General features: G+C 52.1%; 1 protein-coding gene across 2 annotated transcripts in view; it reads left to right on the top strand.

Annotated features, from left to right (window-relative positions):
• The window catches only part of usta (uronyl 2-sulfotransferase a), a 114631-nt gene extending 91550 nt beyond the window's left edge, over nucleotides 1-23081 (top strand). For both annotated transcript variants that reach the window (XM_068044502.1, XM_068044503.1), the window contains one exon: nucleotides 22305-23081. In XM_068044502.1, coding sequence (XP_067900603.1) covers nucleotides 22305-22573 — 269 coding nt within the window. In that variant the 3' untranslated portion in view covers nucleotides 22574-23081. The remainder of the gene's footprint in view (nucleotides 1-22304) is intronic.
• The last annotated feature ends 4418 nt before the right edge of the window (nucleotides 23082-27499 follow it).

Below are 27499 nucleotides of genomic sequence, written 5' to 3'. Positions count from 1 at the left end.
TCATGTCCCTAGGGCATCTCAAAATGTTTCACAACAATTGAGTTGCTTTTTTAAAAAAATGCAGTGGTTGTCATTGTGTGGACAAACATGGCAGCCCATTGGCAAGGTGAGGTGTATGACCAGTTAATGGGTTTGGTGGTTCTTGGTTGAGGGATGAGTATTGGCCAAAACCCTGCTCTTCTTTGAATATTGTAATGACAGGGTTAGATTAGATTAGATTAGATTAGAGATACAGCACTGAAACAGGCCCTTCAGCCCACCGAGTCTGTGCTGAACATCAACCACCCATTTATACTAATCCTACACTAATCCCATATTCCCAACAAACATCCCCACCTGTCCCTATATTTCCCTACCACCTACCTATACTGGTGACAATTTATAATGGCCAATTTACCTGTCAACCTGCAAGTCTTTTGGCTTGTGGGAGGAAACCGGAGCACCCAGAGAAAACCCACGCAGACACAGGGAGAACTTGCAAACTCCACACAGGCAGTACCCAGAATCGAACCTGGGTCCCTGGAGCTGTGAGGCTGCGGTGCTAACCACTGCGCCACCGTGCCGCCCTATGTTGGGTTGTCCAACATATAGCCCGCGGGCCAGGACCCAGCACACCAAAGGTTTCCATCCAGTCCATGGGTGAAAACTGTACCTGGGGCCGTTCCTTATCCACGCCAGGGGTCCGTGACTGGGGAGATGGGAAATTTCCCATTGTCTTCCTGTAGACTGGCCTTTTTCAAAACATTGTGCTCTCAGTCTCACAGCTGACTGCTGCTGAAGCAGGAATGTCCTTCCTAACTTTGGACAGATTCGGGGTTTTCCAACTGTTTTTAAAAGCTCGCCGGAAAACCCCGAATCTGTACAAAGTTGTGAAGTACGTTCCTGCTTCAGCAGCTGTCAGCTGTGAAAGTGACAGCGCAATGTTTTTAAACAAATTGACCAATCATAAAGCTGCAATGCTCAACGCACACGTTCCCTGCAACTGTCATAGAGTGGGGGGAGGGGAAGAGAGAGAGGGAGGCGGTTGTGGGGGGGGGGGAGAAGAGAGAGAGTGTGGTGGGGGGAAAGAGAGAGACAGAGAGGGGCGGGGGAAAGAGAGAGGGGCGGGGGGAAAGAGAGAGGGGCGGGGGGAAAGAGAGAGGGGCGGGAGGAAAGAGAGGGGGGCGGGGGGAAAGTGAGGGGGGCGGGGGGAAAGAGAGGGGGGAAAGAGAGGGGGAGGCGGGGGGAAAGAGAGAGAGAGAGAGAGGGGCGGGGGGGAGAGAGAGAGAGAGAGAGAGAGGGGCGGGGAGAGAGAGAGAGAGAGGGGCGGGGGGAACAGAGAGAGAGAGAGGGGCGGGGGGAACAGAGAGAGAGAGAGAGGGGCGGGGGGAACAGAGAGAGAGAGAGAGGGGCGGGGGAAACAGAGAGAGAGAGAGAGGGGCGGGGGAAACAGAGAGAGAGAGAGGGGCGGGGGAAACAGAGAGAGAGAGAGGGGGGCGGGGGGAACAGAGAGAGAGAGAGAGAGGGGGGCGGGGGGAACAGAGAGAGAGAGAGAGAGGGGGGCGGGGGGAACAGAGAGAGAGAGAGGGGCGGGGGGAACAGAGAGAGAGAGAGAGGGGCGGGGGGAACAGAGAGAGAGAGAGGGGGGCGGGGGGAACAGAGAGAGAGAGAGGGGGGCGGGGGGAACAGAGAGAGAGAGAGAGGGGCGGGGGGAACAGAGAGAGAGAGAGAGGGGCGGGGGGAACAGAGAGAGAGAGAGGGGGGCGGGGGGAACAGAGAGAGAGAGGGGGGCGGGGGGAACAGAGAGAGAGAGAGGGGCGGGGGGAACAGAGAGAGAGAGAGAGAGGGGCGGGGGGAACAGAGAGAGAGAGAGAGAGGGGCGGGGGGAACAGAGAGAGAGAGGGGCGGGGGGAACAGAGAGAGAGAGAGAGAGGGGGGCGGGGGGAACAGAGACAGAGAGAGGGGCGGGGGGAACAGAGAGAGAGAGAGAGAGGGGCGGGGGGAACAGAGAGAGAGAGGGGCGGGGGAAACAGAGAGAGGGGCGGGGGAAAGAGAGAGAGAGAGAGAGGGGCGGGGGGAACACAGAGAGAGAGAGAGGGGCGGGGGGAACAGAGAGAGAGAGAGAGAGAGAGAGGGGCGGGGGGAACAGAGAGAGAGAGAGAGAGAGAGAGAGGGGCGGGGGGAACAGAGAGAGAGAGAGGGGCGGGGGGAACAGAGAGAGAGAGAGAGAGGGGCGGGGGGAACAGAGAGAGAGAGAGAGGGGCTGGGGGAACAGAGAGAGAGAGAGAGAGGGGCGGGGGGAACAGAGAGAGAGAGGGGCGGGGGAAAGAGAGAGAGGGGCGGGGGAAAGAGAGAGAGAGAGAGGGGCGGGGGGAACACAGAGAGAGAGAGAGGGGCGGGGGGAACGGAGAGAGAGAGAGAGAGAGAGAGAGGGGCGGGGGGAACGGAGAGAGAGAGAGAGAGAGAGAGAGGGGCGGGGGGAACAGAGAGAGAGAGAGAGAGAGAGAGGGGCGGGGGGAACAGAGAGAGAGAGAGAGAGAGAGGGGCGGGGGGAACAGAGAGAGAGAGAGGGGCGGGGGGAACAGAGAGAGAGAGAGGGGCGGGGGGAACAGAGAGAGAGAGAGAGGGGCGGGGGGAACAGAGAGAGAGAGAGAGGGGCGGGGGGAACAGAGAGAGAGAGAGAGGGGCGGGGGGAACAGAGAGAGAGAGAGAGGGGCTGGGGGAACAGAGAGAGAGAGAGAGGGGCGGGGGGAACAGAGAGAGAGAGAGGGGCGGGGGGAACAGAGAGAGAGAGAGGGGCGGGGGGAACAGAGAGAGAGAGGGGCGGGGGGAACAGAGAGAGAGGGAGGGGCGGGGGGAACAGAGAGAGAGGGAGGGGCGGGGGAAACAGAGAGAGAGAGAGAGAGAGAGGGGCGGGGGGAGAGAGAGAGAGGGGCGGGGGGAGAGAGAGAGAGGGGCGGGGGGGAGAGAGAGAGAGGGGCGGGGGGGAGAGAGAGAGAGGGGCGGGGGGGAGAGAGAGAGAGGGGCGGGGGGGAGAGAGAGAGAGGGGCGGGGGGGAGAGAGAGAGAGGGGCGGGGGGGAGAGAGAGAGAGGGGCGGGGGGGAGAGAGAGAGAGGGGCGGGGGGGAGAGAGAGAGAGGGGCGGGGGGAACAGAGAGAGAGAGAGAGGCGGGGGGAACAGAGAGAGAGAGAGAGGGGCGGGGGGAACAGAGAGAGAGAGAGAGGGGCGGGGGGAACAGAGAGAGAGAGAGGGGCGGGGGGAACAGAGAGAGAGAGAGAGGGGCGGTGGGAACAGAGAGAGAGAGAGAGGGGCGGGGGGAACAGAGAGAGAGAGAGAGGGGCGGGGGGAACAGAGAGAGAGAGAGAGGGGCGGGGGGAACAGAGAGAGAGAGAGAGGGGCGGGGGGAACAGAGAGAGAGAGAGAGGGGCGGGGGGAACAGAGAGAGAGAGAGAGGGGCGGGGGGAACAGAGAGAGAGAGAGAGGGGCGGGGGGAACAGAGAGAGAGAGAGAGGGGCGGGGGGAACAGAGAGAGAGAGAGAGGGGCGGGGGGAACAGAGAGAGAGAGAGAGGGGCGGGGGGAACAGAGAGAGAGAGAGAGGGGCGGGGGGAACAGAGAGAGAGAGAGAGGGGCGGGGGGAACAGAGAGAGAGAGAGAGAGGGGCGGGGGGAACAGAGAGAGAGAGAGGGGGGGGGAACAGAGAGAGAGAGAGAGGGGCGGGGGGAACAGAGAGAGAGAGGGGCGGGGGGAACAGAGAGAGAGAGAGAGAGAGAGGGGCGGGGGGAACAGAGAGAGAGAGAGGGGCGGGGGGAACAGAGAGAGAGAGAGAGGGGCGGGGGAAACAGAGAGAGAGAGCGAGGCGAGGGAAACAGAGAGAGAGAGAGCGAGGCAGGGGAAACAGAGAGAGAGAGAGGCGGGGGAAACAGAGAGAGAGAGGCGGGGGAAACGGAGTGAGAGAGAGGGGCGGGGGAAACGGAGTGAGAGAGAGGGGCGGGGGAAACGGAGTGAGAGAGAGGGGCGGGGGAAACGGAGTGAGAGAGAGGCGGGGGGAACGGAGAGAGAGAGAGGCGGGGGGAACGGAGAGAGAGAGAGGCGGGGGGAACGGAGAGAGAGAGAGGCGGGGGGAACGGAGAGAGAGAGAGGCGGGGGGAACGGAGAGAGAGAGAGGCGGGGGGAACGGAGAGAGAGAGAGGCGGGGGGAACGGAGAGAGAGAGAGGCGGGGGGAACGGAGAGAGAGAGAGGCGGGGGGAACGGAGAGAGAGAGAGGCGGGGGGAACGGAGAGAGAGAGAGGCGGGGGGAACGGAGAGAGAGAGAGGCGGGGGGAACGGAGAGAGAGTGAGGCGGGGGGAACGGAGAGAGAGAGAGGCGGGGGGAACGGAGAGAGAGAGAGGCGGGGGGAACGGAGAGAGAGAGAGAGGCGGGGGGAACGGAGAGAGAGAGAGAGGCGGGGGGAACGGAGAGAGAGAGAGAGGCGGGGGGAACGGAGAGAGAGAGAGAGGCGGGGGGAACGGAGAGAGAGAGAGAGGCGGGGGGAACGGAGAGAGAGAGAGAGGCGGGGGGAACGGAGAGAGAGAGAGAGGCGGGGGGAACGGAGAGAGAGAGAGAGGCGGGGGGAACGGAGAGAGAGAGAGAGGCGGGGGGAACGGAGAGAGAGAGAGAGGCGGGGGGAACGGAGAGAGAGAGAGAGGCGGGGGGAACGGAGAGAGAGAGAGAGGCGGGGGGAACGGAGAGAGAGAGAGAGGCGGGGGGAACGGAGAGAGAGAGAGAGGCGGGGGGAACGGAGAGAGAGAGAGAGGCGGGGGGAACGGAGAGAGAGAGAGAGGCGGGGGGAACGGAGAGAGAGAGAGAGGCGGGGGGAACGGAGAGAGAGAGAGAGGCGGGGGGAACGGAGAGAGAGAGAGAGGCGGGGGGAACGGAGAGAGAGAGAGAGGCGGGGGGAACGGAGAGAGAGAGAGAGGCGGGGGGAACGGAGAGAGAGAGAGAGGCGGGGGGAACGGAGAGAGAGAGAGAGGCGGGGGGAACGGAGAGAGAGAGAGAGGCGGGGGGAACGGAGAGAGAGAGAGAGGCGGGGGGAACGGAGAGAGAGAGAGAGGCGGGGGGAACGGAGAGAGAGAGAGAGGCGGGGGGAACGGAGAGAGAGAGAGAGGCGGGGGGAACGGAGAGAGAGAGAGAGGCGGGGGGAACGGAGAGAGAGAGAGAGGCGGGGGGAACGGAGAGAGAGAGAGAGGCGGGGGGAACGGAGAGAGAGAGAGAGGCGGGGGGAACGGAGAGAGAGAGAGAGAGTGGCGGGGGGAACGGAGAGAGAGAGAGAGAGTGGCGGGGGGAACGGAGAGAGAGAGAGAGAGTGGCGGGGGGAACGGAGAGAGAGAGAGAGAGTGGCGGGGGGAACGGAGAGAGAGAGAGAGAGTGGCGGGGGGAACGGAGAGAGAGAGAGAGGCGGGGGGAACGGAGAGAGAGAGAGAGGCGGGGGGAACGGAGAGAGAGAGAGGCGGGGGGAACGGAGAGAGAGAGAGGCGGGGGGAACGGAGAGAGAGAGAGTGGCGGGGGGAACGGAGAGAGAGAGAGAGAGTGGCGGGGGGAACGGAGAGAGAGAGAGAGAGTGGCGGGGGGAACGGAGAGAGAGAGAGTGGCGGGGGGAACGGAGAGAGAGAGAGGCGGGGGGAACGGACAGAGAGAGAGGCGGGGGGAACGGAGAGAGAGAGAGGCGGGGGGAACGGAGAGAGAGAGAGAGGCGGGGGGAACGGAGAGAGAGAGAGGCGGGGGGAACGGAGAGAGAGAGAGGCGGGGGGAACGGAGAGAGAGAGAGGCGGGGGAACGGAGAGAGAGAGAGGCGGGGGGAACGGAGAGAGAGAGAGGCGGGGGGAACGGAGAGAGAGAGAGGCGGGGGGAACGGAGAGAGAGAGAGGCGGGGGGAACGGAGAGAGAGAGAGGCGGGGGGAACGGAGAGAGAGAGAGGCGGGGGGAACGGAGAGAGAGAGAGGCGGGGGGAACGGAGAGAGAGAGAGGCGGGGGGAACGGAGAGAGAGAGAGGCGGGGGGAACGGAGAGAGAGAGAGTGGCGGGGGGAACGGAGAGAGAGAGAGGCGGGGGGAACGGAGAGAGAGAGAGAGAGATGCGGGGGGAACGGAGAGAGAGAGGGAGGCGGGGGGAACGGAGAGAGAGAGTGGCGGGGGGAACAGAGAGAGAGAGAGTGGCGGGGGGAACAGAGAGAGAGAGAGAGGCATGGGGAACGGAGAGAGAGAGAGAGGCGGGGGGAACGGAGAGAGAGAGAGAGGCGGGGGGAACGGAGAGAGAGAGAGAGAGAGGCGGGGGGAACGGAGAGAGAGAGAGAGAGAGGCGGGGGGAACGGAGAGAGAGAGAGAGAGGCGGGGGGAACGGAGAGAGAGAGAGAGAGGCGGGGGGAACGGAGAGAGAGAGAGAGAGGCGGGGGGAACGGAGAGAGAGAGAGAGAGAGGCGGGGGGAACGGAGAGAGAGAGAGAGAGAGGCGGGGGGAACGGAGAGAGAGAGAGAGAGGCGGGGGGAACGGAGAGAGAGAGAGAGAGGCGGGGGGAACGGAGAGAGAGAGAGAGAGGCGGGGGGAACGGAGAGAGAGAGAGAGAGGCGGGGGGAACGGAGAGAGAGAGAGAGAGGCGGGGGGAACGGAGAGAGAGAGAGAGAGGCGGGGGGAACGGAGAGAGAGAGAGAGAGGCGGGGGGAACGGAGAGAGAGAGAGAGAGGCGGGGGGAACGGAGAGAGAGAGAGAGAGGCGGGGGGAACGGAGAGAGAGAGAGAGAGAGGCGGGGGGAACGGAGAGAGAGAGAGAGAGGCGGGGGGAACGGAGAGAGAGAGAGAGAGAGATGCGGGGGGAACGGAGAGAGAGAGAGAGGCGGGGGGAACGGAGAGAGAGAGAGAGAGGCGGGAGGAACGGAGAGAGAGAGAGAGAGATGCGGGGGGAACGGAGAGAGAGAGAGAGAGATGCGGGGGGAACGGAGAGAGAGAGAGATGCGGGGGGAACGGAGAGAGAGAGGGAGGCGGGGGGAACGGAGAGAGAGAGAGAGAGGCGGGGGGAACGGAGAGAGAGAGAGAGATGCGGGGGGAACGGAGAGAGAGAGAGATGCGGGGGGAACGGAGAGAGAGAGGGAGGCGGGGGGAACGGAGAGAGAGAGTGGCGGGGGGAACAGAGAGAGAGAGAGTGGCGGGGGGAAAGAGAGAGAGAGAGAGAGGCGAGGGGAGCGGAGAGAGAGAGAGGCGGGGGGAGCGGAGAGAGAGAGAGGCGGGGGGGGAGCGGAGAGAGAGAGAGGCGGGGGGGGAGCGGAGAGAGAGAGAGGCGGGGGGGGAGCGGAGAGAGAGAGAGGCGGGGGGGGAGCGGAGAGAGAGAGAGGCGGGGGGGGAGCGGAGAGAGAGAGAGGCGGGGGGGGAGCGGAGAGAGAGAGAGGCGGGGGGGGAGCGGAGAGAGAGAGAGGCGGGGGGGGAGCGGAGAGAGAGAGAGGCGGGGGGGGAGCGGAGAGAGAGAGAGGCGGGGGGGGAGCGGAGAGAGAGAGAGGCGGGGGGGGAGCGGAGAGAGAGAGAGGCGGGGGGGGAGCGGAGAGAGAGAGAGGCGGGGGGGGAGCGGAGAGAGAGAGAGGCGGGGGGGGAGCGGAGAGAGAGAGAGGCGGGGGGGGAGCGGAGAGAGAGAGAGGCGGGGGGGGAGCGGAGAGAGAGAGAGGCGGGGGGGGAGCGGAGAGAGAGAGAGGCGGGGGGGGAGCGGAGAGAGAGAGAGGCGGGGGGGGAGCGGAGAGAGAGAGAGGCGGGGGGGGAGCGGAGAGAGAGAGAGGCGGGGGGGGAGCGGAGAGAGAGAGAGGCGGGTGGGGAGCGGAGAGAGAGAGAGGCGGGTGGGGAGCGGAGAGAGAGAGAGGCGGGGGGGGAGCGGAGAGAGAGAGAGGCGGGGGGGAGCGGAGAGAGAGAGAGGCGGGGGGGGAGCGGAGAGAGAGAGGCGGGGGGGGAGCGGAGAGAGAGTTGGAGAGAGGCGGGGGGGGAGCGGAGAGAGAGTTGGAGAGAGGCGGGGGGGGAGCGGAGAGAGAGAGAGGCGGGGGGGAGCGGAGAGAGAGAGAGGCGGGGGGGGAGCGGAGAGAGAGAGAGGCGGGGGGGAGCGGAGAGAGAGAGAGGCGGGGGGGGAGCGGAGAGAGAGAGAGGCGGGGGGGGAGCGGAGAGAGAGAGGCGGGTGGGGAGCGGAGAGAGAGTTGGAGAGAGGCGGGGGGGGAGCGGAGAGAGAGTTGGAGAGAGGCGGGGGGGGGAGCGGAGAGAGAGTTGGAGAGAGGCGGGGGGGGAGCGGAGAGAGAGTTGGAGAGAGGCGGGGGGGGAGCGGAGAGAGAGTTGGAGAGAGGCGGGGGGGAGCGGAGAGAGAGAGGCGGGGGGGAGCGGAGAGAGAGAGGCGGGGGGGAGCGGAGAGAGAGAGGCGGGGGGGAGCGGAGAGAGAGAGGCGGGGGGGAGCGGAGAGAGAGAGGCGGGGGGGGGAGCGGAGTGAGAGTTAGAGAGAGGCGGGGGGGGAGCGGAGAGAGGCGGGGGGGGGAGCGGAGAGAGGCGGGGGGGGAGCGGAGAGAGGCGGGGGGGGAGCGGGGAGAGGCGGGGGGAGCGGAGAGAGAGAGGCGGGGGGAGCGGAGAGAGAGAGAGGCGTGGGGAGCGGAGAGAGAGAGAGGCGGGGGAGCGGAGAGAGAGAGGCGGGCGCGGGAAACGGAGAGAGAGAGGCGGGGGGAACAGAGAGAGAGAGGCGGGGGAAACAGAGAGAGGTGGGGGAAGCGGGGGGCGGGGGAAACAGAGCGAGAGGGGGCGGGGGAAATGGAAGAGAGGGGGGCGGGGGAAACAGATTGGGGGGGCGGGGGAGACAGAGAGGGGCGGGGGAGACAGAGGGGGGCGGGGGAGACAGAGGGGGGCGGGGGAGACAGAGGGGGGCGGGGGAGACAGAGGGAGAGAGGGGCGGGGGAGACAGAGAGAGAGTGAGGGGCGGGGGAGACACAGAGAGTGAGGGGCGGGGGAGACACAGAGAGTGAGGGGCGGGGGAGACACAGAGAGTGGGGCGGGGGAGACACAGAGAGTGAGGGGCGGGGGAGACACAGAGAGGGGGGGGCGGGGGAGACACAGAGAGGGGGGGGCGGGGGAGACACAGAGGGGGGGGCGGGGGAGACACAGAGAGAGAGGGGCGGGGGAGACACAGAGAGGGGGGCGGGGGAAACGGAAGAGAGAGGGGGGCGGGGGAAACGGAAGAGAGAGGGGGGCGGGGGCGGGTGAGAGAGAGAGGGGGGCGGAGAAGAGAGAGAGAGAGGGGCGGGGGAGACAGAGAGAGAGAGGCGGGGGAGACAGAGAGAGAGAGGGGCGGGGGAGACAGAGAGAGAGAGGGGCGGGGGGAGCGGAGAGAGAGAGGGGGGCGGGGGAAACGGAAGAGAGAGGGGGGCGGGGGCGGGTGAGAGAGAGAGGGGGGCGGAGAAGAGAGAGAGAGGGGGGCGGGGGAGACAGAGACCGAGAGAGAGAGGGGCGGGGGAGACAAAGGGGGTGAGACAGGGAGAGGGATGGGGATCCAGAGAGAGGGGGAGAGCCTGGGAGAAGGGGGGAACCAGAGAGAAAGAGAGAGAGGCCGGGGGGGGGGGGAGAACCAGAGAGGGAGGGAGAGTGGGGGAATCGGGGAGAGGGCCAAAGGGAGAGGGGCGGGGAACTGGGGTGTGGGACCAGAGGGAGGAAGAGTAGGGGCCAGAGAGAGAGGGAGGGGGGGGAACAGAGAGGGGAGGGAAACAGAGAGCGAGACAGGGGGGGAAACTGAGCGAGGGGGGGCGTGGGGGCCACAGCGAGGGGGCGAGTGGGTCAAGCGGAGCGAGCTGGGGGCGTGTGTCAAGCGGAGCGAGGGGGGTGAGTGGGTCAAGCAGAGCGAGAGGAGGGAGTGAGTCAAGCGGAGCAAGAGGGGAGAGTGGGTCAAGCGGAGCGAGAGGGGGGAGTGGGTCAAGCGGAGCGAGAGGGGGGAGTGGGTCAAGCGGAACGAGAGAGGGGGAGTGGGGGAAGCGGAGTGAGATAACAGAGAGAGAGAGAGAGGGGGAAAACAGAGAGAGGGAGGGGGAAAACTGGGGATGGGGCAACAGAGAGGGGGAGGGGGGGACAGAGAGAGAGGGGGGTTCAGAGGGGACACGGGGGAAGAGAGAGAGAGATCAAGATCGCTCCTGACAGATATATCTATCCAGAATACTCCGCATCGCTACAAGTGTGCAGGCAGACGTTGATGACTTCTGTAAGCAAAAAATGCCAGGTATCGCACTAAATCAGTGTCCAACATAGTGATGAGAAAGTAAGTCAATAAATTAATCTTCTCATTTAAAGCTTCTTCACAAAAATGCACATTTGTTGTTGTTTTGATTAATAGTAAGATAACTTTTTAATGCCTTTATCTTTATGAAATTGTTTCATCGGCCCCCCATGTAAGACAAAAATTGTAAAGTGGCCCCCCACCCCACCCGAAAAGGTTGGACAGCCCTGTGTTATAAGCTTCTTTGGCATTGCAGTACTCCCTCAGTATTACATTGAAGTATCAGCCCAGATTATGTGCATTAGACCTACAGTGGGGCTTGAACCCAGAACCTTCTGACTCAAAGGCAAGAGTGGTCTTTGTGCAATAGTCGGAGCTTCAAAACACCATCTCTACAATAAGATTCTTACGTTGTCTTTGTGTCTCAAGCAAGTTGTCCTTTACAAATAGATGGCTCTTGTGCAGTCCCGTCTCTTTCTTTTTGTTTGTCTGTTGCGTGTGGGATCTTGCAAATTCAATATTGTAAAAGCGCAGCTGCACAGGGAAAGGACTTTGCGGAACAGTCAAATTGAAAAATGAGCCAAGAGTTTGCTGTCAGTGTAGTGTTACTCCAGCGCTAATCATGCAGTTTTGCCAGTGGTTTTGAGGGTCCCAGAGTCTGCATGATTCCCAATCACCAAAATTGTAGTGATCTGTGCTATGGCACACACAGAGACACAGTGTATTGGTTTGTTCTGCATGCAAAATGGAGGATTATTTCTCTTTGAGGGTAGCCAATGCTGTCTTTATACAATGTGCTAATCTTGCTGTATGAAATGGGCATTAGAGCCCTGACAGGTTTTCACATACTAACAACAGAAGGGAACTACAGCTGTGTTGGTCAGATTGAACATTCAGAGAGATGCTTTCTGTACTACCCTGTCAATTGATATAGTGGATTTAGAGCAGAAGAGAAGAGATGCTGCAGATGCCAGCTAACAGCAGAGGCAGACTGTCTACATCAGCCATTGTTATCCATGATATCTGTACAGACCCAAGTATAGCTAGCAGGCAATAACTAAACACTCTTTCTCCAGAGACCCAGGTTTAGCAAGGAGGCAGTTACAAAACTCTGCTATCTGCTTGAGGAAGACCTGCAGAAAACCACAAACATAGCAATGACACTGCCAGTAACACTCAAAATAACCATACCCTTTCTTGTTCATGCCTCCAGTTCTTTTCAGATTAGAGCAGACAGAGCAAGCTAACAGAGCACACAGATCACTGGAGCAGAGCACTATAACAGAGCACAAAGATCACTACACGAGAGCATACTGATCACAATGAGAGCAAGATCGCTGAAACAGAATGCACAGATCACTGGAACAAAGCCCTATAACGGTGCAGATCGCTGGAACAGAGCCCGCAGATTGCTGGAGCGGAGACCTATAACAGCACACAGATCACTAACAGCCCGCAGATCGCTGGAGCAGAGCATGCGTCACTAAACCAGATGGTTAATGTGGGATCTAGTAGTGATTTCCAAAATTATGAGAGATTGTGAAAAGATGAATGGTGAAACATAGTTTTGATCGATTGGTGCATCAGTAACAAGGGGCATGGACTCGGGTCTATCACTCAGGACCAGGACCAATTTCCTCGGGGTGGGAGGCATATGGTGTTTGCTAGTGCTGTCAGGAGGGTTTAAACTAGAATGGAAGGGGGATGGGTATCTGAGCAGGGAGACAGAGGAGGGGAAAACAAGGATAGAAATGAAAGACAGAAAGGTAAGAAGCAGAAATGGAAGGCAGAGAAAATAAGGACGAGAAACAAATGGGGCCATAGTGCAAAATAAAGCTGAGCTGACTAACAATGTTAAAAAGACAAGTCTAAAGTCATTGTGTCTTATTGCGCAGAGCATTCGCAATAAGGTAGATGAATTAACAGCACAAATAGATATAAGTGGTTATGATATAGTTGCGATTACAGAGACATGGCTGCAGGTGACCAAGAATGGTAACTGAACATCCAGGGGTATTCAGTATTTAGGAAGGACAGGCAAAAAGGGAAAAGAGGTGGGGTAGCGTTGTTACTAAAGGAGGAAATCAGTGAAATAGTGAGGAAGGATATTGGTTCAGAAAATCATGTGGAATCTGTAGTGGTAGAGCTAAGAAACACCAAGGGGCAGAAAACGTTGGTGGGGTTGTCTCTGGCCCCCAAACAGTAGTGGAAATGTAAGGGATGGCATTAAACAGGAAATTAGAGACGCATGCAATAAGGGTACAACTGTAATCATGGGTGATATTAATATACATATAGATTGGTCAAACCAAATTAGTAATAATACTGTAGAGGAGGATTTCCTGGAGTGTGTACGTAACGATCTTTTAGACCAATACATTCAGGAACCAATTAGAAAACATCTACATCCCAAAATACTAAAGGAAGTGGCCCTGGAAATAGTGGATGCATTGGTCATCATCTTCCAAAATTCTATAAACTCTGGAGCGTTTCCTACAGATTGGAGGGTGGAAAATGTAACCCAACTATTTAAAAAAGGAGGGAGAGAAAAAATGGGGAATTACAGACCAGTTAGCCTTACATCAGTAGTGGGGAAAATGCTGGAATCTATTATAAAGGATGTGATGGCAGAACACCTGGAACACATAAACGGGATTGGACAAAGTCAGCATGGGTTTACGAAAGGGAGGTCATGTTTAACAAATCTACTGGAGTTTTTTGAGGATGTGACTAGTAGAATAGATAAGGGAGAACCAGTGGATGTGGCGTATTTGGATTTTCAGAAGGCTTCTGATAAGGTCCCACATAAGAGGTTAGTGTGCAAAATTAAAGCACATGGGATTGGGGGTAATATACTGGCATGGATTGAAAATTGATTGACAGGCAAGAAACAGAGTAAGAATAAACAGGTCTTTTTCCGGGTGGCAGGCAGTGACCAGTGAGGTACCACAGGGATCAGTACTTGGGGTCCCAGCTATTCACAATATAAATGATTTGGGTGTCGAAATGTAACATTTCCAAGTTTGCAGACAACACTATGCTGGGGGGGAATGTGAGCTGTGAGGAGGATGCATTGAGGCTCCAATGTGATTTGGACAGGTTGGCTGAGTGGGCAGATGCATGGAAGATGCAGTATAACGTGGATAAATGTGAGGTTATCCACTTTGGTTGTAAAAACAGAAAGACATTATTATCTGAATGGTGATAGATTGGGAAAGTGGGAGGTGCAACGAGACGTGGGTGTCTTTGTACACCAGTCGTTGAAAGCAAGCATTCAGGTGCAGCAAGCAGTTAGGAAGGTGAATGGTATGTTGGCCTTCATTGCAAGAGGATTTGAGTACAGGAGCAAAGATGTCTTGCTGCAGTTATACAGGGCCTTGGTGAGACCACATCTGGAGTATTGTGTGCAGTTTTGGTCTCCTTATCTAAGGAAGGATGCTCTTACCATGGAGGGAGTGCAAAGAAGATTTACTAGATTGATTTCTGGGATGGCAAGATTGACATATGAGGAGAGATTGGGTCGACTAGGCCTATATTCACTAGAGTTTAGAAGAATGAGAGGGGATCTCATAGAAACCTATGAAATTCTAACATGACTAGACAGGCTAGATGCAGGGAGGATGTTCCCAATGGCTGGGAAGTCCAGAACCAGGGGTCACAGTCTCAGGATACGGGGTATGCCATTTAGAACCGAGATGAGGAGAAATTTCTTCACTCGGAGGGTGGTGAACCTGTGGAATTCTCGACCACAGAAGGCAGTGGAGGCCAAGTCATTAAATATAATCAAGAAGGAGATAGATATATTAATGCTAAAGGGATCAAGGGATATGGGGAGAAAGCGGGAACAGGGTACTGAATTAGACGATCAACCATGATCTTTTTTGAATGGCGGAGCAGGCCCGAACGGCCGAATGGCCTACTCCTGCTCCTATTTTCTATGTTTCTAAATAAAAAGGTGGAATTCTAAAATTTATTTCACAGCGGACTTTTAAAATATGGAATGCGACTGGGACATAAATTATAGCACGATTCAGATGGGAATTGGATGTGTTTGAAAAGCAAGAATATAAAAGAATGTTGGGAAAAGGTGGAGAAATTGAAGTGGAGTAGAGAGCTTCAGTTCAAGTGTCAGCATAGGGCACAGGCAGTATGGGCCAAATGGCCTCCTCTGCTGTAATTGCTAGGAATTGTTATAATTAGATATCTCCTGAACAACAAGTTGCCTTTATTTAGTGTCTTTAACATCATAAAACGTCTCTAGGTACATAATCAGACAAAAATAGACATTGAGTCAAAAAAGGAGACATTAGGAGAGGTGCACAAAAAGGGGCCAGTATTAAAGAGCGTTTTCAACGAGGCGAGAGTGGCAGAGAGGTTTAGTGAGGGAATTGCACAGCTTGGGGCATAGACGACTGAAGGCATGGTTGCTAACGGTGTCTTGATGGAAGTAGGGTAACGGGCTCACAATTCGCTATCGCTTGTTTTGCGCTAACACTGAAGACCAATTTCATCAGCTCAAGAAATTATTGCTAATCTTAAATTGACTGTGAACCTCTTAATGGGAACTGGGAAAGTTAAAACTGGACTACCTGAGACATTCTGCTGGTCAGTTGTTCGTTTGACTGCTGATTAATGGGTACTCTGCTTACCTACTTAGTAAAGACGACAGAAGTTGCATTCCAGATTGAAATAAATAACTTGTTGTTTATTGGTTCCCACTCTACTTGAACTTTCCCCAAACACTCACTGTCAGCGTTATATGCACGTTAAAATCTTACAGAACAAAAGGAGGCTATTCGACCCATCTTGCCTGAGCTCACACTTTGAAAGAGCTGCCCAATTTAGTCCCACACCCTAGTTTTTTATCCCGTAACCATACAAACTAGTCCTCTTCAAGTCCAGTTGCCTTTTGAAAGTTGCGATGGAATCTTATTCCACCACCCTTTCAGGTAGTGTGTTTCAGATCTTAACATTCCTCTGTGTGAAAAAGAATTCTCATTTCAAGAAGGATTGAAAGATTGTGATCAGAGCTTCTGCTATATCTACTTTAGCTTTCCTCAACAACGTAGGATGCATTCCACCTGGACCAGGTGGCTTATTAAGTGAGTGATATCAACCTATTTAACACCTTTCTATTTTTATCCCATCCAATATCTCTACTCCCAGCTCCTTTACTATGACATTAATTTCATCCTCTTTTGTGGAGACAGGTGCAAAGTCCTCATTCAGTAACTCAGTCAAACCCTCTATCCACAAGATGATTTCCTTTTTTGTCCCTAATCGGCCCCACCCTTCCTTTAACTATTCTTTTTTAATATATTTATAAAATATGTTTGGGTTCCCTTTTATGTTACCTACTATTTTCTCATACTCTCTCTTTGCCCTTATATCCTTTTTCAATGTTCCCTGCATACTGTATTCTTGATTGTATTCTGTACCTGACATTTGTTGTCATAAACCTTTTTCTGTTTTATTTTAACCTCTATTTTCTTTGTCCATCCACAGAGCTCTGGCTGTGGATGCACCATCTTTACTCTTTATATAAATATGCTTGGTTTGTACTTTATCTGTCTCCAAGTTGAAGGTCTGCCGTTGCTTATTTACTGTTTTCCTAGTTGGTCTCTCTTTCCAGCTCACCTGTGCTAGATCTCTTCTCAAATCATTGAAGTTGGCTCTCTTCCATTTGGGTATTTTCAGCTTTGATTTTTCTTCAATCCTAATTTCATTATCACTATTATCCAGATGTTCTGCCACTGGAATACACTCATCCTGCCCTACTTAATTCCCCAAAACTAGAATTATCACTGCTTTCTTCCTTATTGGGCTAGAAACATACTGATTAATAAAGTTCGTCTGTACACATTTTAGGAATTCTTCACCCTCCTACCCCTTTATTCTGTTTTTGTTTCTGTGTTCCATCAGGAGCTTTTGGATGCTTAATCCTTCCACTTATGCTGTTATATCATTTCTTATTGCCTTCTGCTGCTATGTCATTGCTTTTCCCTTATGACTGCTTTCCTCTGCTGCTGCACATCATTCCTTTTTTCCTTGTCCTGTTATCCCCTCCCTTTCTTTACCACTGTTATTTATTTCCTCTGTTCTTATCTGTTTCTACTGTTGATATATTATTTTTTATCCCTACTGTTGCCATGACCTCTCACCTCATCCTTGTGTTCAAATCCTTCCATGACCTCTTCCCTCCCTACCTTTGTAACTTCTTTCAGCTATACGTCTCTCCTGAACTCTGCATTCCTCCAACTCTGGCTTCTTCTGCAACCTTGATTTTCATTGCCCAACTACTGGAAGCCAAGCCTTCAGCTACCTAGGGCCTGAGATCTGGAAGTCTCTCCCTAAACCTCTCTGTTGCTTTCCTTTAAGATGATCCTTAAAGCATACCTATTTGATCAAGCTTTTGGTCACCTGTCTCAGTGTCGATTTTTGTTTGATCATGCTCCTGCAAAGCACCTTGGACATTTTACTACATTAAAGGGGATACATAAATGTAAGTTGTAGTTTAGTTTAGAGATACAGCACTGAAACAGGCCCTTTGGCCCACCGAGTCTGTGCCGACCATCAACCACCCATTTATACTAATCCTACACTAATTCCATATTCCTACCACATCCCCACCTGTCCCTCCATTTCCCTACCACCTACCTATACTAGGGAAATTTATAATGGCCAATTAACCTATCAACCTGCAAGTCTTTTGGCATGTGGGAGGAAACCGGAGCACCCGGAGGAAACCCACGCAGACACAGGGAGAACTTGCAAACTCCACACAGGCAGTACCCAGAATTGAACCCGGGTCGCTGGAGTTGTGAGGCTGCGGTGCTAACCACGGCGCCACTGTAGTGTTGTGGATGATTGTGTTGGCCCACTGGCTTTGTCTGAAAGTTGGCTCATAGGTGGCTCCTCACTGAAGTCACCTCACCTGGCTATACTTTCCACTATTTGTTGCACCCAAACTTGTGCAGTGGCTCTTACTACCAAGTCATGTTTCAGGCTTTTAAAGCACCTCGCCCTTTAAAATCCTCATTGCTTCCCACACTACAATCTCAATTCGTTTCTACCAGGGTTCGTCCTCCTCTGATAACGCCACTACTCGAGGATCATAGTACAAACCCAAGATAATCCTTGGCTTCCTTTCTCTACTGCCAACCACCTCCACTAATCTCTCTCCCTGTCCCTTCTACCATTATCTCCAACCATGTCCTAGGCCCAACCATCTTCAGCTGCTTCATCAATGACCTTCCCTCCATCATAAGGTCAGAAGCGGGGATGTTCACTGATGATGTCACAATGTTCAGCACCATTCACAACTCTTCAGATACTGAAGCAGTCCATGTCCATATGCAGCAAGGCCTGGTCAACATTCAGGCTTGATCTGATAAGTGGCAAGTTACATTTGCACCACACAAGAGAGAATCCAAAAATCTCCCCTTGACATTCCATGACATTACCATCACTGAATCCCCCACTATGAACATCCTGGGGGTTACCATTGACCAGAAACTGAACTGGATCAGCCATATAAATACAGTGGCTACAAGAGCAGGTCAGAGGCTAGGAGTTCTGTGGCGAGTCACTCACCTCCTGACTCCCCAAAGCCTGTCCACCATCTACAAGGCGCAAGTCAGCTGTGTGATGGACTTTCCACTTGCCTGGATGAGTACAGTTCGAACAGCACTCAAGAAGCTCAACACTATCCCAGACAAAGCAGCCTACATGATTGGCACCCCCTCCACCTCCGACGCACAGTGGCAGCAATGTGTGCCATTTACAAGGTGTGCTGCAGCAACTTACCAAGGCTCCTTCAACAGCACCTTCCAAATCCACAACCTCTACCACTTAGAAGGCCAAGGGCAGCAGATGCATTGGAACACCAAGCCACACACCATCCTGACTTGGAACTATATCGCCATTCCTTCACTGTCGCTGAGTCAAAATCCTGGAACACTCTTCCTGACAGCACTGTGGGTGTACCTACACCACATGGACTGCAGTGGTTCAAGAAGGCAGCTCACTACCACCTTCTCAAGGGCAATAAATGCTGGCCTAGCTAGCAATGCCCACATCCTGTGAAAGAAAATAAAATTACAAGGAGCTCATAGGTTTCTTCTCGGATAAGGTCGTCCATAAGGGAGTCAGGATGTGCCATTGCCACAAAGTACGCAGCCTGTGTCCTGCTCTTGTATCCACACTGAACTGGCTAGTCCAGTTAAGTTTCTGGTCAGTAGTGACCCCCAGGATGTTGATGGTGGGGTATTAACTAATGTCATTGAATGTCAAGGGGAAGTGGTTAGACTCTCTTGTTGGAGATGGTCATTGCCTGGCACTTCTGTGGTGCAAATGTTTCTTGCCACTTAGCCCAAGCCTGTATGTTGTCCAGGTCTTGCATGCGGACACGGACTGGTTCATTACCTGAGGAATTTCAAATGGAACTGAATGGCATGCAATCATCAGCAAACATCCCCACTTGTGACTTGATGGTGGAGGGAAAGTCACTGATGAAACAGCTGAAGATGGTTGGGTTTAGGACGCTGCCCTAAGAAACTCCTGTAGCAAAGCTGTAGAGCTAAGGTTATTGGCCCCCAACAACCACAACCATCGTCCTTTGTGCTAGGTATGACTCCAGCCAGTGGCGAGCTTTCCCCTTGATTCCCATTGACTTCCATTTTACTAGGTCGCCATGGTGCCAAACTTGGTCAAATGCTACCTTGATGTCAGGGGCAGTCTCTCATTCCTCACCTCTGGAATTTAACTCTTTTCACCATGTTTGGACCAAGGCTGTAAGAAGATCTCAAGCCGGAACCCAAACAGCATCGGTGAGCAGGTTATTGGTGAGTAAGTGCCCTTAATAGCACTGTCAACAACCCCTTCCATCACTTGGATGCTGATTGAGAGTGGGCTCATGGGGCAGTAATTGGCTGGATTGAATTTGACCTTTTTTTGGGTAGGACATAGCTGGGCAGGTTTCCACTTTGTGAAGTATATGCCACTGGTTGTAGCTGTGCTAGAGAATCGGCTAGTTTTGAAGCACAAGTCTTCAGCACTACAGCTGGAATTTTGTCAGAGCCCATAGCCTTTACTATTATCCAACACGCTTAGCTGTTTCTTAATATCACATAGGCTGAATCAAATTGGCTGATGACTGGCATCTGGGCTGCTGGGGACCTCAGGACGAAGCCAAGATGAATCATCCACTTGGCACTTCTGGCTGACGATTGTTGTAAATGCTTCTGCCTTGACTTTTGCATTTCCATGCAGGGCTGTGCCATCGTTGAGGATTACGAATGTTCATGGAGCCTCCCCTTCCCGTTAGTTGTTCATGTTCAATTGTTCAGTGCCGTGACAGGAGTGCAGAACTTTGATCAGATCAGCTGGTTGTGGTATCGCTTAGTTCTATCTGTAGCATGCTGCCTCTATTATTAATGTAGTCCTACAACATAGGACCAGGTTGGCACCTCATTTTCAGGTATGCCAGGTACTGCTCCTGGTATGCTTTTCTACACTCATTGAACCATGGTTGGTCACCTAGCTTGATGGTAATGATAGAGGGATATGCTGGACCACGGGGTTACAAATTGCATTGGGATATTGTTCTGCTGCTGCTGACGGTCCATAGCATCTCATGTATACCTAGTCTTGAGCTGCTAGATCTGTTCCTAACCTATTCCATTTAGCACTGTGGTAGTGCCACACAACACATTGGAGAGTGTCCTCAGTGTGAACATGGGACTTTGTCTCCATAAGGACTGTTTAGTGGTCACTCTTACCAATACTATCATTTACAGATCCGTCTGCAATGGGTAGATTGGTGAGGACAAGGCCAGGTAGGTTTTTCCCTTATGTTGGTTCTCTTACCACTTGTCGCAAGCCCAGTCTGGCAGCTGTGTCGTTCAGGACTCAGCCAGCTCAGTCAGTAGTAGTGCTGCTGAGCCACTGTTGGTAATGGGCACTGAAGTCCCCCACCCAGAGTACATTCTGTGCCCTTGCTGCTTTCACTGGTTCTTCCAAGTGGTGTTCAACATGGAGAAACATTGGTTCATCAGCTGAGGGAGCACAGTCGAAGGTAATCAGCAGGATGTTTCCTGCCTGTGTTTTCCCCGATGCCATGAGACTTCATGGGGTCCACTCACTCCCAACTGTATACCACTGTACCGCCACCTCTGTCCTGCCAGTGGGCTGGATGACCCGTCTGGGATGTTGGCTGAAAGGTATGGTTCTGGGAGTATGATTATGTTAGGCTGTTGCTTGACTCGTTTGTGGGACTGCTGCCCAGTTTTGGTGCAAGTCCTCAGCTGTTCGTGAGGAGGACTTTGCGGGGTCAACTGGGCTGAATGTGCCTTTGTTGTGTTCAAATCTGATGACAAGGTGTCTGTCCTATTTTATTCTTAGTGTAATTATTTGGCAGCAATTTGTTACATTGAAGTGGCTTGCTAGGCCATTTCGGAGGGCATTTAAGAGTCAGCCATATTGCTGTGGGTCTGGAGTCACATGTAGGCCCAGACCAGGTACGGAGAGCAGGTTTCCTTCCCTAAAGTATACTAGTGAACCAGTTGGGTTTCTAACAACAATCCAGTAGCTTCATTGTCACCATTACTGATGGCTTTTCTTGCAGATTATTTGACTAATGGAATTAACATTTGCATGTACCAGGATGGGATTTGAATTTATTAGCCCAGGCTTCTGGATCACCTGTCCAATAACGTAACCACTATCTATTCTGGATCCCCCCCTGCATCTTCATTTTATCCCTTAGCAGATCAACCATAGCCACAGGCTTAGCTTCTATGTGTACACTAATGATACCCAGCTTTCCCTCCCTACGACTTCACTTCAGCCTCTCTCCATTACCTCTGTGCTGTCAGCCTGCTTATTCCAAGATCCAGTCTCGGAGGATCCACAATTTTCTCCCAATAAACATTAAAAGGACCAAAAGCACTGCCTTCAATCCCCACCATACGCTCTGTACCCTTGCCGCTGACTCCATTCTGCTGCATGGTCACTGATCCAGGCTGATTGTGTCTTTTTTGATCCTAAGTTGAAAGTTGAGTTTCCAAACCCATTTCCTTTCCAAGACAAAGACTGCCTACTTCAACTTCTAACATTGCCCATCTCCACTCCTACTTTATCTCATCTGTCACCGAAACACTCATCTGTGCCTTTGCCACCTTCAGATTTGATTACTACAGTGCTTTCTTGGCTGGCCTCCCATCCCCCCACCCCCTTTAGCTCATCCAAAATTCTGCCCATATTCTGTCTTACCCCAAGTGCCAATCACCATTGTCCACGCTGACCTACACTGTTTCTGTCACTTAACAACTGAAATTTTAAATTGTAATTCATATGTAAATCCATTCATGGCCTTGCTGGTGTCTAACTCTAACCTTTACCCACCCTAAAATCCCTTCCAAAGTCTCCATTTCCCCTGACCCATTCCCCTCTAGTTGTCTTGTACTCTTTCCCCCCCGGCCACCACTTTCATCCCACCATTGGCAACTAGGCCTTTAGCCATCTGGGCCCCACATTCTGGAATTCCCTCCCTAAACCTCAAACTTTCAACTTCCGTCTCCTCCTTTAAGAATTCCCTTCCTTCTCTGGTACTGCACGTGGTTATTCAATATCAGCTACATTTCTCATCCCTTGCTGCTGCTCTCCCCATCCTTACTATCACTGTTATATCATTCCATATTCCCTCTGCTGCTACACCCCTTCCTTTCTGTCAGAGCTCTATTCTCCTTTATAAGTTTACCATATTTTATCATAGTTTATATTGTGTATTAGGTATTACCTGATTGTGTTATAGTATATGTAAATGTAACTATGGTAACACTTACAAAAGTCCTCAAAACTATTTTGCTCTTAAATTTAAAAAAAAATAGATTTGGGAAACTTGAGCTTAATTTAATTGGCAATGAATAGTTTGTTGATTGGATAATTTTATATAACTTAATTCCAGCATTTTAGCTCGGAGCATTAGTAAATAATCACAAGTAAATAATTTGTTCTATTAATTCTCATATTTGCGACGTGTCTATTTCTTAGAACGTTTGACGATACTTTGCTTCCTTTGCAGAGTATAGGAAACTTGGAAATGGGACGATCACTGTGAAGAAACAAGTACCATCCCCGGAAGCACTGAAGGTGCTGTACCAACGAATGCGATATGAATATGACTTCTATAACTATGTCAAGGATCAGTTCCATCTATTGAAACGGAAGTTTGGCTTGAAGATTCAAGGCAGCACTCCAAATAGAAAGTCCGAGATTCTATCTCGGATGGAGATTGCAGCGCCCGGCCACCAAGATGATGATGATGCATGGTTGAAAGACATTTATCGATGATAACAGCAATCCACTTTTTGGGGCTTCTGTGTGTCCTTTTCATTGGACATTTCACAAAGAATTGCAATTTGGTCAGGAGATTCTGCAATGCTGGTCTGCTCTGGAGATTAGATTAACACATTCACAACTGCAATCAGTCTTTGCCAGGCAGATGTTTGTAACTTACACTTTTCATGCTATTGCATGATTTTTATTTTTATTTCTAATGTTTCTTTACCAACTGCTGTACCAGCAGATGAGACACTTTCAACTATGATATCTGCATATTAAAATATATATTGAATGATTTATTTAGTTACCTGTTTAAAAAATGTAAAGAAGATAACGCATTATATCAATCTGAGAAAGGTACTAATCCAGTTAGATACTAATTCATTATCCTAAACTTCTGCACCTTCAGATGAGAGACACCATCCTCAGAAATGAAGTTGGACTGGAGCATTTAAGGAAGTTAGTCTTTGCAGGACTGTACTCACATTTGTGATTTGTCAGAAAATAAACAATTTGAAAGCATTATACAGCTGTAAGGCTAGTCAAAATCCAAGGTCATTTGTTAGTTACGTTACCTTTTCTCTCTCTTTCTGGCTTATGTAAATGAAAACATTTTCTATTAAGTTTGAAATGATATCCAATCAGGCCTATGGAATCACACAGTACAAACAGGCCATTCGACCCAACCAGTCCATGCTCGCATTTATGCTCCACTCAAGCCTCTTCCCATCCTTCCTCATCTATCAGCATAATCCTTTATCCTCTTCTTCCTTACATGCTTTTCTAGCTTGCTCCTTAAATGCATCGATTCTATTTGCCTCAACTACTCGCTGAGGCAGTGAGTTCTTCTATAGATTCCCTCTAGTTTTACTCTTCCCCACAAGTGGCAACACTCTCTCTACTTCGTCAAAACCTTACCTAATTTTAAATACCTCCTTTAGGTCACCACTCGGACTTCTGTTTTCAAGAGAGACCCAGCCTGTTCATCCTTTCCTGATAGGTATAACCTTGCATTTCTGGTATCATCCTTGTAAATCTTTTTTTGCATCCTCTCAAGTGTATCTTTATTCTTTTTATAATATGGCAATCAGAACTGCACACAGTACTGCAAGTGTGGTCAAACCAAGGTTTGATACAAGTTTAGCTTGGAATTACATGCACATAATATCAACATACCCTGTCACATCAAGCACTCTTAAGGCACATTTCATTGAGTAAAGCTCCCTCTACACTGCTCCAACAACACATCCAGGGCAGGTACAGCACGGGTGGCGAGGGGGCTCGGGAGTGCGGAGCGATCCCGGCCGAGTTGACCCCCGCTCGGCCGGAACTGCTCATCGGACCCAGGCCCCGAAACCCTCCTCGGGAGCCGGTCCCGCACAACCCGAGCCGCCTCTCGGAAATGCCCTCCGTGCCATTCCAATCGGCGCGGAGGGGTTTCCTGTACGGGCTGTTCCTGCACACTCTCCACTTCCTCGCCCTCGTCAGCCGGCCGGACACGCCCTGGCGGTCCGCGTTGCCATCTGGCGGCGAGGGGAAACCCCGATGGAGGTCTCTCTACGCGGGAGTCTTCCCCCTTTACATCGGGGACCTGGGGTGGAGGGTGCTGCACAGAGCAGTCCCGTGCAATAGGCTTTTAAGTAGGTTCACGGACTCCCAGGCCACCTGTACTTTCTGCGGCCTGGACGAGTCCGTGTTCCACATTTATACGGAGTGTGCGAGGTTGCAGCCCCTATTTGAGTATCTGAAGGGGCTGCTCCTCAAATTCTGGCTGCACTTCAGTCCCACGCTCCTGATCTTTGGGCACCCGGTGCGGAGGGGCTCGGGCCGGGAGGAGGATCTCCTCGTCGGTCTGCTCCTGGGCCTGGCCAAGGTGGCAATTCACAGGTCCAGGTTGCGGGCCGTCGGGGGGTCCGTCCTCCCCGATTGCCTGCCCCTCTTCCGCGGTTACGTTCGCGCCCGGGTGTCCCTGGAAAAGGAGCATGCGGTGTCCGCCGGTACGCTTGAGGCCTTCCGCGACCGGTGGGCACCGCAGGGACTGGAGTGCATCGTCGACGCCGAGAATGGCATTTTAATTTGAGTTTTTTTGTTTATTTATCTGTTTTAATAAAGTTATTTTAAAACTGTAAATATGTACATAAAGGGGGCCTGAGGGATAAAGGCCCCCTCGACGTAGAAAGAAAAAAAAAAAAACGGGGTTAGATACAGAGTAAAAAAAAAAAAAAAAAAAACAGGTTAGATACAGAGTCCTATCCAACACTCCCAAGGCAGGTTTACCATGAGTTAGTTCACTTTAGTCTGCCTCAGCATGTTCTTTAGCCCTGATCTCTCAACAATGCTGCTGTTAGACCAATGTGACAATTTTCTATTTCCAAACCATTCTGTAGCTGCTGTCAGCATAATTGTCAATGTAGCATCATTATGGTAGTTTTATCACCCCCTGTGCATTAGGATTTGGATGGAGGCATCCAGCAGATATAGGTTTCATTTTATCACTTGCTGAATTTAAACCCAGATCTGTGGTGCAGTGCATGACCCAATCCTCTGTAATCTCCATTTCTTCATTTTGTCAGTTAAGCTGTCAGGTCACACTCTTTCATGATTTTGTATCTGGAAATTATTCACACCCCTTGTACAAATACTTTGTGCAGCAGCGCTCCAGTTGTTTTCACCCATTATCACTCTATATGCTATAATCTGCCCCTTAGCATGAAAACGGTGCTTTCTGACACTTATATCATGCTGTTTTTGTAGCCTGTTGGGCTGTTCTCAGCCTGCTTAGAGTGCTTCAGTTGCTTTGGTGTTCTGGAGGTTAGAATTTTTTGGTTAGATTACTGTGCCTCAGTCATGGTATTATAATCACTGCCTTGAATTTCACCACCTTTGATTCCTCAGCTACTCACAATCTCTTACTCTAACTCCTTTCTCAAAGTCTCGGAACCATGGAATTTCTGACCTCTCACACTTTCATTCTTCCTTTAATCTATGGACTTTGAAAACCTAAGCTTGGTGTCATATAATCACCGCTTCTGATTTATCTACTCTTAATCTTTTCAATCTTGGACCTGTGGTCCTAATTTCTCTTTTAAAAACTGAGAAAGCCTTTCTTGAGCTCTTAATTTATGGCAAGACCTTATATATTTTGCATTAAGTACATAATTCTCTGTCAGCAGCAGCCAGTGAGTCCTTGATTTTCCAATTTGTGGGATGGATGCCATCGGTTCTGGGATGTGAAAGCAAGAGCTGGAAATTCCAGTTGGGATTTTGGCAGAAATCACCAGAAACCTGGGTTGTAGCATATACAAGACAGAATATGATCATGTTTCTGAGTGAAATGAAGATCCAATGGTGGCACCAAATCAAGTTCAAATTAACAATGGGGTTCGGCTTTTAAAGCATCCTCAAATACACGGTTGTTCATGGTTGAAGTGGTACAAGGTGAAAAGGCTTGTCACTAAGATCAGCAGGCACCAGTACTGGACTCCCATAGCTGGTGTTATGTAGTCAATGGTATCTCTGCACACCTACCTATCAATGAGACAGAACAATTGCCTCTGCAGGCTGTGGTTCAGCAAGGAGCCAGCAACAGGGCTGTGCGATATGCTGCAAGGAGAAATGGAGCCATCCTGCACCATAGAGATTGCAGTACCATTGTTCATCAAGCTCATCAGCAGCTCAATTTTCCAGGCAAATAGAGGAATTGACTGCCATATCAACCAATGTATAAAACAGCTGACTGTTGCGTCAGGACTGCATTATGTGGACAGTGAGACTCTGGAATTGCCACATCTTAAGGAAATGTTTCTGCCTTGAATCTATCAGAGTCATTGAACTGGAGTGTGAGTTAGAAGCACTCCAACACATAAGGGAGGGGGAGAAATTTCTAGATAGCTTTTTTCCAGAGTTCAGTCACACCTCAGAGAAACGTGCAGGAATGTGTGACTATCAGTCAGCAGCGTAGGAGGAACCAAGGGAAGATAAAGGAGGTCCTGCACATAGATGTATTTTCTACCTGTTAGGATAAGGATGAAGGCTGCAGGGAGAATGGCCAGAATTCGAACTATGGCACCATGGAGTAGAATAGAAAGGTTGTAGCCATAGGGGATTTGATAGGAACATAGGAGCAGGAGTAGGCCATTCAGCCCTTCAAGCCTGCCCCACCATTCAATATGATCAGGGCTGATCATCCACTTGAATGCCTTTTTCCCACACTATCCTCATATCCCCTTATGTCATTTGTATTTAAAAATCTGTCAATCTCTGCTTTAAACAGACTCGATGACTCGGCTTCCACAGCCCTCAGGGGGTAGAGAATTCCAAAGGTAGTAAGTTAAAAAAACAGGACCTCTAGGGTTGTAATCTCTGGATTACTCCCTGTGCCACATGCCAGTGAGGCTAGAAATAGGAAGATAGTGCAGCTAAACACATGGCTGAGCAGCTGGTGTAGAAGGGAGGGTTTCAGATATCTGGACCATTGGGCTCTCTTCAGGGACAGATGGGACCTGTACAAGAAGGACGGGTTGCATCTAAACTGGAAGGGCACTAATATCCTGGCTGCAAGGTTTGCTAGCGTCACTCGGGAGGGTTTAAACTAGTGTGGCAGGGGAGTGGGAACCAGAGCAGTAGGACAGCTAGTGAAATAAATGAGGAGGACATAGTAAATAAGGCCAGTAGGACTAAGAGGAAGAGCAGGCAGGGAGATGTTGCTGAGCACAGCGGGACTGGTGGTCTGAAGTGCATTTGTTTCAATGCGAGAAGTATAACAGGTAAGGCAGATGAACTTAGAGCTTGGATTAGTACTTGGAAATATGATGTTGCTATTACAGAGACTTGGTTGAGGCAACTAAAGGTTCCAGGTTATACCTCTTAGGGGTGGGGCGGCACAGTGGCGCAGTGGTTAGCACCGCAGCCTCACAGCTCCAGCGACCCGGGTTC

The sequence above is a fragment of the Heterodontus francisci genome, chromosome 13, assembly GCF_036365525.1.
Source record: "Heterodontus francisci isolate sHetFra1 chromosome 13, sHetFra1.hap1, whole genome shotgun sequence".
NCBI lineage: Eukaryota > Metazoa > Chordata > Chondrichthyes > Heterodontiformes > Heterodontidae > Heterodontus > Heterodontus francisci.
This window is presented reverse-complemented; position numbering and strand designations above follow the sequence as displayed.